General features: G+C 44.9%; 1 protein-coding gene across 1 annotated transcript; it reads left to right on the top strand.

Annotated features, from left to right (window-relative positions):
• Nucleotides 1-4,904: 4,904 nt before the first annotated feature.
• taok3b (TAO kinase 3b) lies at nucleotides 4,905-10,141 on the top strand (the record flags this gene model as incomplete). Its single annotated transcript, XM_079734567.1, has 7 exons — nucleotides 4,905-5,117; nucleotides 5,253-5,381; nucleotides 5,505-5,708; nucleotides 6,406-6,645; nucleotides 8,753-8,965; nucleotides 9,429-9,611; nucleotides 9,983-10,141. Exons 1-7 carry the CDS (start codon nucleotides 4,932-4,934, stop codon nucleotides 10,139-10,141), a joined length of 1,314 nt encoding a protein of 437 aa, XP_079590693.1. The 5' UTR covers nucleotides 4,905-4,931.
• Nucleotides 10,142-11,386: the final 1,245 nt, after the last annotated feature.

Below are 11,386 nucleotides of genomic sequence, written 5' to 3'. Positions count from 1 at the left end.
GTATTAATACAAAAATACTTTAAAAATAAAATACAAAGAAATCACTCCCTGGCAAATAGTGCTGAGGTTTGTAGGAATCCTTAAAACAAAAGAATGTCTTACAATAAACTAAACTAAATCAATGTTTAACAACACAGCAACACTCTTCAAAAGCTTTCCTGATAAGACACTCTAGCCTCAGCAGAACACTGCTGCCACCCAGAGGTTTGGAGGTTACAATTATTTAAGAGAAAATAGAAGAAGAAATAATACAAAAATAAATAACAATAAAATAAAAAGAAATCGCTCCCTGCCAAATAGTCCTGAGGTTTGTAGGAATCCTTAAAATAAAATAATCTATATCAATAAACGAAACTAAATAACAACCTGGCAAACAGTCCTTAGGTGTGTAGGAATCCTTAACCCAAATCCTGGACCTCTGATACGTCCTCAGCGGGCCCTAACCGCATGTGCGTGAGAAGTTGGTCTAACCTCATACTGGCTGCACAACCCCAGCCTTCATACCCACCCCACTTGGCGTCGCCCTCCTCCCGAAACTTCCTGGAACCCCAGAATCCTAGACCCTCAAATCCCCTCTCCCATCTTAGTCTTTGTCTCAGTCCAACCATAAGGAATGGAGACCCCTCAAAGGACAACTTAACTCAGTACCACCCGCCCGGACATGTGCAGAGACCCACCGGAAACCCACCTATCATCCAGATGCAAAATGGTGTAGAAGCAGCTGCAAGTCAGCCAGAATATCAGGACGTGCCACCAATCGCCTGTTACACATCGCCATCAGAACAACTGCCATTAGAACCACCACCATCAGAACCGATTTCAGAACCACTGCTATCAGAACCACCGCCATCAGAACCACTATCAGAACCACTGCTATCAGAACCACCGCCATCAGAACCGATTTCAGAACCACTGCTATCAGAACCACCGCCATCAGAACCACTATCAGAACCACTGTTATCAGAACCACCATCCGAACCACCGCCATCAGAACCACTGCTATCAGAACCACCACCATCAGAACCAGCGTCATCAGAACCACTATCAGAACCACCACCATCAGAACCACCGCCATCAGAACCACTAACATCAGAACCACTGCTATCAGAACCACTATCAGAACCACCGCCATCAGAACCACTGCTATCAGAACCACCGCCATCAGAACCACTGCTATCAGAACCACCGCCATCAGAACCACCACCATCAGAACCACTATCAGAACCACTGCTATCAGAACCACCGCCATCAGAACCACTGCTACCAGAACCACCGTCATCAGAACCACTGCCACCAGAACCACTGCTACCAGAACCACCGCCATCAGAACCACTGCCTCCAAAACCAGGGTCATCACACCAGAACCTATCAGCACTCCACAGCAGAACCTATCAACACTCCACACCACAGGATGGAGCGACCACAGGGACGCAAAATGTAAAGCCCATCCGCCCATCATCAGGATCCCCAGGCCCATCTGTACACAACTGGAGAGAGGAAGACCTCTCACTCCTCAAACGCTCCTCAACCGCCCACTGGGGCACCACTTTGGAGTCTCTGGACCTCAACACCTCCATTACACCGAGATCCACCACAACATCAGGCCTCCACCAATGAGGGGCCCGGGGCCAAAATGCATCAACCTCTGACCCCCATCAGACCCCTGGCCGGCTCCCAGCAAGACAGGAGCAGGACCTTCTTCAGTCCGACCCAGTCCAGGACAGAAGCTGGTCACCTTCTGTTCCTCATATCGCCTTGGTCCACTATCCATTCTTAATACTTGTTATATCATAGTCAAGTGTATGTCAATTGATGTATGCATGTCTTTAGATGACCACAACCTTTCACCGATCTGCCAGCATTGGGTTTCATAGAGCATGGTACTAACAACAATGCTCATGGTTATAACTACTTATACAGAATTATGTTGTCACGTAAAGTAAAGTATGGAAAAGGTGCATACAACATTTTTTATAAGGGCATTTTTAGCAGATGCTTTTATCCAAAGCGACTTACAACACATTCATACACACAGTCACACACCCATGGCGGAGTGAACCCTTCAAGGCGACAGCCAGCTCGTCGGAAGTGGTTAGGGTTAAGTTTCTTGCTCAGGGCCACCTTCACACTTGAACTACAAGCCTTCCGTTTACAAGTCAACCTGCTCTACCTCCTGAACTAAGCCAACCCTAGATATATAGAACATATAGAACCACAGATAGAATAAACTAAAACACATGCATAATATGAAGTTACATTCTCTCAATAGCATTACACTGTTACCTAGGACAGTGTTTCCCGTCCTAACGAAGATACGACTTGTTAGTATTACACATATTTTGGTCGTTACCAAAAGCTTCAGGTGTCAAATGTTGTCAATTTAAAAGATCTGACGCCATCTTTGTCATTCCTTTACAGGAACATGACCCTATAGGTCATGCAATTGCTAAAGCTTTCCTTTTCGCTGTTTTTGTTGAAAAGATTGTTTGCTGGTCTGTCATCCGCCAACTTGGTGTGTGATACCAAATACATTCAATTCTATTGATCCTCTCCTGGTATTTCATGTACAACTTTACTGGTGGTTGGATGCTGCTCCTTCAACACGGTAGTGTCTCTTTAAAGGAAGGGGGAGTGTGGAGCCCGGAGAGAGGAAGGAGATGAAGAGAAGGCACTAGAAACCGCCACCATGGACCCGTGAGCTCCACATCCACCACCGACATACGACTGGAACGTAAATGGCTTGTCACGCGACGCGACGCGGGATGTACCTTTCTCCTGCTCGCTCTCTTTTGAAATATTGCATCACATGACACATCATGGGAATACAGGAACAGGATTTCTCCTCCAAATCCTTCCACCCTTGCAACCTGGCTAAGCGGAGCAGCGGTTTTACTGCCTAATAGGTCCCTTCCTCACTCTTTACCTCCTCCCTCCCTCCCTCCATCCCTCCCTCCCTCCCTTCCTCCCTTGCTTCCTTCCTTCCTGTGATTCCGTGGATTGCATAATTCAGTCTTACTACACCGGAGACATTTGGTTCCTCCTCCTCGGGAAGTAGGAGAGGAGTGGAGGGAGGAGGAGGAGGAGGAGGCGGAGGAGGAGCAGGAGGAGGAGGAGGAGGAGGAGGGGGGAGCAGCAGCTGTGTGGAAGCGGCCAGGAGAATAAGGGACTACGTTTCTCACCGTCCATATACTGCCTTCCCTGGCGCTAGCGCCCCCGCCACCCAGCCGTCTAACCATGCCCCGCGCCGAGTCAACGCAGACCCGCACACGGTAGCGGAGAGCACCGAGGCAAGGGGCCGCGGAGCTAGGGGAGGGGGGAGGGTGGGGGGGGTGGGAGGGGGGGGGGGGGGAGAGAGAGCCAGAGAGAGAGAGAGAGAGGACAAGGATGCATTTTCAGCCGAGTGGATGCCGGATTCAGGGGAGATTCGGCGACGGCAGCAGCTAAAGGGACGCGCGACGGAGGCTAATCCGGCGGCGGCGGCGGCGGCGGCGGCGGCGGCAGCAGCAGCGGCGGCGGAGCCCCCCGGGAGGCACGCAGCCCCTCGCTCTCCTCTCCTCCTCCTCTGCGCTCCTCTTTCTCCGTCTCCCCTGCAGGACCATGCTGGCGTGAGTGATGAGGCTGTGCACAGGGACGCCAGGCCAGAGATGCGGCCTACTTCTTCTCCTGAGAGTCGGCCTCTCTGCCGCCACCGGATCTGTTGAGAACACGCCGCCACCGTCACATCATCAGCATCTTCTTTGGTAGGGGGAGGGGGGCTGGGGGGGGCTCGTTCTCCTCCTGCCGTTTGAATGGGTACCAAGAAAGAAGAGTGGGTGGGGGGGGGTTGGAGTGTGTGTGTGTGTGTGTGTGGGGGGGGGGCAGGGGGAGGGAAAGGGGGGAGGAGGTTGGTGGGTGGGGGGACGGAGGCTGCTCTCTCCCTCTCTCACGCTCCTGCTCTGTGTTCTCAGCTGTACATCTGTAGTCATGGCAACCAGGTCCTGTTAATGGGTGTCATTTTTTTTTTTTCTTTCTCCCAACCTCCGTTTCTCTTCTCCCTCTCTGCGTTCTGTTTGCGTCGTTACACTATTCACGTAGATCACTGCAGCTGACAGTGTTTGTTTTCATCCAAAATATATTTGTAGTTGTTCTTTATTTCCATGTAATTTTCAGAGCTTGCAATTAGAGTTCATGTCCTTAAATATCCCAAGGGGCGCGTACGTCGCCTTTTCCTGTTCTGTGGATATACCTTGTGTGAACAAGACAATAATGACCTATTTGTAAAAAACCAACACATAGTAAAAATGTTATTATTTTATCTCAAAATAAGGATGATGATCTTCAGAGTAGATTATTTCTACGCCATTGAATCCCGACCATACCGAATATGTTGTATTTTGTCCCTTAATAGGATGGTTTATATCTTAAGCAGGTAAATGGTCTTTCATTGACAACAAAACATCACTGTATTTACGTCTGTGTGTCTGTATATCTGTATGTCTGTGTGTCTGTCATTATGTCTCTTGCTCTCTCTCTTTCTCTCTCTTCTCACTCTCTCTCTCTCTCTCTCTCTCTCTCTCTCTCTCTCTTTCTCTCTCTCCTCTGATTTGTCAAAAATGCTAAACAACAACTCATCAAACAGTAGTTAGTAGTAGTAGTAATAGTGTAGTCTATAAATTCTACATTCTCTTGTCACTATGTGTGTGTTTCCGGGTCACCAGATCCACACCTACAGTACATCATTTGTACATATTTTTATAACCTATCCTTTATAAGTCACCTCTGTCACTATGCTTGTGTGTGTCTAGATCATCCGAACCACACTTTTTTAACGTATCATTTGTGCCAAACTTCTACGGCCGTGTCGTACATGACATTCTGTGTCACTGCGTATGTGTGTCCAGGTCATCCCGCCGATCCAGGAGCATGAGAAGGATTCTGAGCTGCGATAGCAGATGTCTGGGTACAAGCGCATGCGGCGGCAGCACCAAAAGCAGCTGATCGCCCTGGAGAACCGGCTCAAGGCCGAGATGGACGAGCACCGGCTACGGCTGCAGAAGGAGCTGGAGACGCACGCCAACAACACTTACATAGAGCTGGAGAGACTGGCCAAGCGGCACGTGGCTCAGACGGACAAGGAGGTGCGGGGGACCACCTCCGGGCTTGGTTGGGGTGGTTTGGGGCGCAGGTTCCACCACCACAGTGGTGCTCGTGGTGCCCGGGGCTGAGCAGGGTGTTCATACGGCGCTGTGTTTGGTGTTGTGTAACGCTCCTAGATGAAGGCGACGGCCGCGGAGGAGAGGAGGATCCAGCAACAGATCGTCGCGCAGCAGAAGAAAGAGCTCACCACCTTCCTGGAGAGCCAGAAGAAGGAGTACAGGCTTTGTAAAGACAAGATCAAAGACGTGCGTGACATATCACCGTAACACTATAGGTTTCAAAAGAACAGCAATCAAATCTCGAGAGTTGATTCGTTTTATGAAACAACCGTCTCCTTAAAATGTGGATCTCGTCTGTTGTTTCCGCAGGAGGTGACTCAAGACTCTGGGATACCCAAAGAGGAGAAGCAGGAGCATCTGTCCCGGCACAAAGAGACGATGCAGCGCTCGCAGGCAGAGGAGGAGTCCCACCTGCTGGGCCAGCAGAGGATGGTCTACGACCGGAGCTGTCGGGCCATCAAGCGACGCACGGTGGTCAAGAGGCACGAGTTTGAACAGGAGCAGATCAGAGAGGTATGGAGGTCCCATCTGAGATCTTTATAGAAGCTGCTTGGTATGGTTGGTATGGTTTGAGGGTTAGAATTAGACTGATAAGGAAAAACCAGAGGAGAGTACGATGTTGTAACTAAACCACTCCGCTGGGTGCTTCAATGGGATTGACAGGCAAGATGGATTCTCCGAAAAAATCAGGGAAGAGATGATCTGACTGGTCAGAAATGAGCCAGGAGCAATCTAAAAAGTTCAATAAGTAGGCATGAGCAGTCAACCAGAACAGATATCCTCACAGCGCATTTAAGCTTACGGATAGCTGTATTAATTCAAACAGATTACACTCAATTTACAACTCTACAATCTAAACAAAAGTTGTTTATACGTTATTCTAAAAGATACAATTATTACAGCATCATGTAAAGATGTGTGTAAAGTAAAGAAATATTCTGTCTTAACTTTTGTAATCATAATAAGCCATGGCAAAAGTCTATCCTGTTCGAAATGTTCATTACAATATAGTTTTATGTCATCTACATACAAGTTATAAATGACACCAAATATATGGATAATAATGCCAAGTGCATGAGAGAACCAAACAGGAATGAAATTGTAATCTTGTGTGATGGAAAGTCAAGAGCTTTGCTGCACAATTGTTACCCCTCTGCATACAATTTTTGTGTGATTGACATTGACATGACATTTAACTTTCCTCTCCCAGGAGCTGAACAAGAAGAGGATCCAGAAGGAGATGGAGCACGCCTTGATGATACGACAGGACGAGTCCACCCAGGACCTAGAACGGAGGCAGCTACAGATGTTGCAGTCACTACGGGCAGAGCTTGTCAGAATGCAACACCAGACTGAGCTTGAGAACCAAGAGGAGTACGACGGTCGTCGAGAGCGAGAACTACACAGAAAGCACACCTTGGAGCAGCGGCAGCAGCCCAGGAACCTAAAGGTGTGGCTTTCAACTTTAACGCTTTGGCTAGTGAATTGCAATCAGAGCTTTCAGTACCAAAAGGTTTAGCTCAGGAACCTTAAGGTGAGGCTCTCAATTTTAGCACTTTGGCTATTGAAATGTCTTCAGAGCTTTCCGTAATACTAGGTTTAGCACAGGAACCTCAAGATATGGCTCCCAGCTTAACGCTTTGGCTAGTGAATTGTTTTAAGAGCTTTGAGTAACACTAGGTTAAGGCCAGGAACCTCAAGGTTTGGCTCTCAACTTTAGCGCTTTTGCTAGTGAATTATATTCAGAGTTTTCAGTGCCAACAGGTTAATTCCAGGAACCTCAAGGTGTGGTTACCAGCTTTAGCGCTTTGGCTAGTGAATTGTATTCAGAGCTTTCAGTAACACTAGGTTTATCCCAGGAACTTTAAAGCGTGGCTAAGAACTGAATCGCTTTGACTCGTGAATTTAGCACTTTCAGCACCATTAGTTTTTAACAATTTAAGCACTGGCCAATGTGCTTTGATCAAGTACAGTTGTTTCAAAATCTATTGTTTTTTAATCAATAATTTGATCATATTTTTTCAACATGATTTTACATGATCATCTTCATTGATATTTTTTTACGGAACAGGTGGACTATGACTTACTACCAATCTCTTTTTGCATGATGTCGCGCAGATTCCAAGCTGCCATCTTGGTGCTTATTCACGATTAGAAGGGACCATTCACACCAGGTCGGAGTAGCCGTGATTACTACTTTCGAAACTGGATACAGCGCCCCAGTAACCTGAGCTTGGTGTCTGAGCTTTAGGAACTTTCAAACAGATCAGATATTTCTGACTCGGGCAGAACTGATTTTTAAGTATTTTTACTTCTTTTTTTTAATGTAGTTTATTTAATCTCATTATGTTTTGTTCATTTGATAAATACTTCATATTAATAAAGTCACACTATGCACATTTCTTTGTTTGAAATGTGCTCTTATATCAAGTCTTATATCAGGTGATTTTTTGCTAAAAGTAAGTTGAAAAAGTTAGCTTGAAGCTACAAATCTTTTATATTGTACATTAAGCCGTCATGCATCATCAAGGCCCAAATATATTGTCAGCCCCCACCGAAAAAGGCTCAATTTAGCATACTTGAATGGGGCCATACATCATCACAGTCCATGCTTCCAAAGTCTCCAATATGCAAGCGTGTGAACGTGAAGGCGGCATATCAGAGATTCTTCCTACTTCCTCATTCTTCCTGATCCCCCCATATGATGGGAATGTGGCATGGTTGCTTTTTGTTCTAGAATTTTTTTACACAAAATAAGATGGTGGACTTTCACTTTTTGTTTGGAACTTATGGTTGGGTTACCACCTTCCAATATGTAAATAGAGTCCTACACTTCATACGCTTTCACACAGCAAATAGGAACTACTAAAAAAAGAGGTCAAACAAGTCATTGTCCTGTAGGTTGTGTGAACATAGCGGGTTTATTTCGTCTATTCGTTTTAAGGTGAGAATCTTTTTGGTTGGGCTTTCACAACAGCATGGTGATACTTTCTTTGGTGGTTGAGACTAATTGTCTATTGACTATAAACAACGTGCTTTTCACAAATAATTGAACATTTTAAATATTGCCTCAAAGATACCAAAGATCAGGCCAATTTCAACATATACATTTAGACTCCTTTCCTAAATGAAGCCAAGAAACCACTTTCAGTCAACATTTCACAGAAGCTGGTTCTTTATTATTTTATTATGCTAGCATTACTAAACCATTTCCAGGTTTACTCATAAACCCAATTTTCTTTGTGGGTGTTTGCACTACAGGCTTGTATGAACATATTATAGAGTATACATATACAGTACATATACATAAAACATACATAAATACACTATGCAAACTATGCATGATTGGATGCTTACACTCTGCCCCTACAAACCCATAACCCAACTTCAGAATAATGGTCAAAGTTGTCCGACACCGATTCAACATGGTCGAGTATGGCACTGATGCTGGTGTTTCTCAGTGTTTGTCGGGGCAGTCTGCAAGCATTTTACTAGACTGAAGCATACACATATAAAACACATGAACACGTGTCTCTCTGCTCATACCCATCTGCAAGATGCTGGAGATGCAGATCAAGAAGCAGTTTCAGGACACATGCAAGGTGCAGAACAAGCAGTACAAAGCTCTGAGGAACCACCAGCTGGAGGTGGCCCCCAAAGGGGACCACAGGATCATCCTCAAGTCCCTGAAGGAGGAGCAGACACGCAAGCTGGCTCTGCTGGCCGAGCAGTACGAGCACAGCATCAACGAGATGATGGCCTCGCAAACGGTATGAGACCCCCCCCCCCCCCCCCCCCACGCACCACTACCGATACCTTCGCTATCAGGGGCACCAAAACTTTGCAAATTGTCGAAAAAGTGTAACGTTAGTAGGACAGCATTCAAAGAAGAATATATCTGATTGTTGTTTTGTTGGTGAGAATTCATGATGTAGTGTCTAACACGAGCACATAGGATCCTGTCGTGGGTGGCAGAACCACTGGAATAACGTAGAAATATTAAATGGCAATGACAATAAACTTAAAGACTTCAAATGAAGCAATTCTGAAGGAGATTTAGACAACCAAATACAAAATATAGCTTTCTCAGAGGATGATCGAAATACATCTGATATCTATCTAAGGACCATTTAATCCACTGCGCTGCCTCCAAACAGCTCCCATGCTGTGCTGATGACCCGGTGTTCTCATTTGGTCTCGTAAAGTGTTCCCTTCTCCTTCCTGTTTCTCTAGATGCGTTTGGATGCAGAGCAGGAGACAGAATGCCAAGCTCTGAAGCAGCAACTTCAGCAGGAAAAGGAGCTTCTGGACGCCTACCAGAGCAAGACCAAGTCACAGATAGAGAGCCAACATGAACGGGAGCAGCAGAAGCTCGAGCAGAAGATCGCCATACGCAGGGCCCACCTTGAACAGAAGGTGAGAAGGGGACGGAAAGATGGATAGGTGGATGGATGAATGGATTAATGTATAGATAGCTGGATGGCTAGGTAGATTGATGGACGATGGATGGATGGATGGCTAGATAGATAGATAGATGGATGGATAGATGGATGGATGGATGGATGGATGGATGGATGGATGGATGGATGGATGGATAGATGGATGGATGGTTGAATGAATGAATGAATGGTTAGGTAGGTAGGTAGATGGATGGATGGCTACATAGATATCTACCTCTTATGTTGGAGACAGACCTCTTATGTACAGTGTTCCTCTTCTTCCTTTGATGGTCACGATTTATTGAGCCACATGATTCCCCTAAAGTCCAAACCCGTTTCTGTTTGCAGATTGAAGAGGAGCTGGTCTCACTCCAGAAGGAACGTACTGAGCGGATAAAGCAGCTGTTTGAGCGCCAGGAAAGGGAATCGGATGGCTTTGATTCGGAAAGCTCTCGGCTCGGCTTTGGAAGCTTGAGATCCCTGGACTTCAAAGAGGACGACAGATGAAAGTGGATGTATCTTTACAGGACAACTGTGCCCAAGTTCTCACCCCTCCACGCCAATTTGACCTTGGCCTCCCCTCCCCTCCTTCCCCCAGGGCAAAACAAGCTGGATAACTGTCTGTCCTCGCTCTCTCTCTCCTTTAGGTATTGCATTTCCGGATCAATGTGTTACGTGCAATGGGAACTATTTTTGGTGAAACTTGAAGAGGGGAAAGAAAAAAAACAACCAAAAGATTATACATCCTGTCAATAAAATCCAACGTAGTGTAATGGTGTAAACTCATCACGTAGAGTTGGACACAATAAAATCAAATCACAATATCTTACAAGACTTTTCCCCCTGCGCCATTCCTCCTCCTTTTTGGTAAGGAATTGAATGAATTCAGGAACAATTTTAGTAAAGATGGGCACTTTGATATATATTTAAGTTTGTACCCATTATGTTAGTATGATGTATGATGCATAATGCATACGTGACATTAGGGGGCCCTGCCGTTGTGGAATGTTTGCTAGGGGTCCGCCGTGGTTGGCTGGCCTTAGGTTTCTCAGAATGTGATTGGTGAATGGTACAGGGGTCGCTGGATTAGGTCGGAGCATTTGTTTTGTTTTGTTTTTTAAATGCTTTCTTATACTTTTCCGTTGTGCTTTTACATGCAGTAACCTGTAGTGCCACCTATTTTAAGCAAACTCTTATACCCTCATGGTTTTGTTTACGTCGAAAGAATTGGCATTAGTTGAATCCACTCATTTATCTTATCACAGTTGAAGACCCCACTTGGTAAAACTGCTTATTATTGCATGCACTTTAAGGACAAATTCAGGTTGTGAAGTAAAGCATGGATCTGTCTGATCTAATTTTAGCTGTTTGTAAATAAGTGGTCATTACCTTTTTGTTTCAAGCATATGGATACAAGACATTAGCGCCATATTTGATATGATAATTTCACAAATGCCTTTATTTATGTTGTGCCTATGAAGCAAATTTGAGTTATTTAAATATGTAGGTTTTATATATACATATATATTTCTATATATATACAAATATACATATATATAAATATATATGTATGTATTTGTTTATATGTATATATATATATATATATATATATATATATATATATATATATATATATAAACAAATACATATATATATATATATATATATATATATATATATATATATATATATATATGTATAGTTTTACAAGTCTGGCACCTTTTTGTTTCATCCAAATTTGTGAATCATTTA

This window comes from Pollachius pollachius (assembly GCF_949987615.1).
Source record: "Pollachius pollachius genome assembly, chromosome: 4".
Classification (NCBI taxonomy): Eukaryota; Metazoa; Chordata; class Actinopteri; order Gadiformes; family Gadidae; genus Pollachius; species Pollachius pollachius.
This window is presented reverse-complemented; position numbering and strand designations above follow the sequence as displayed.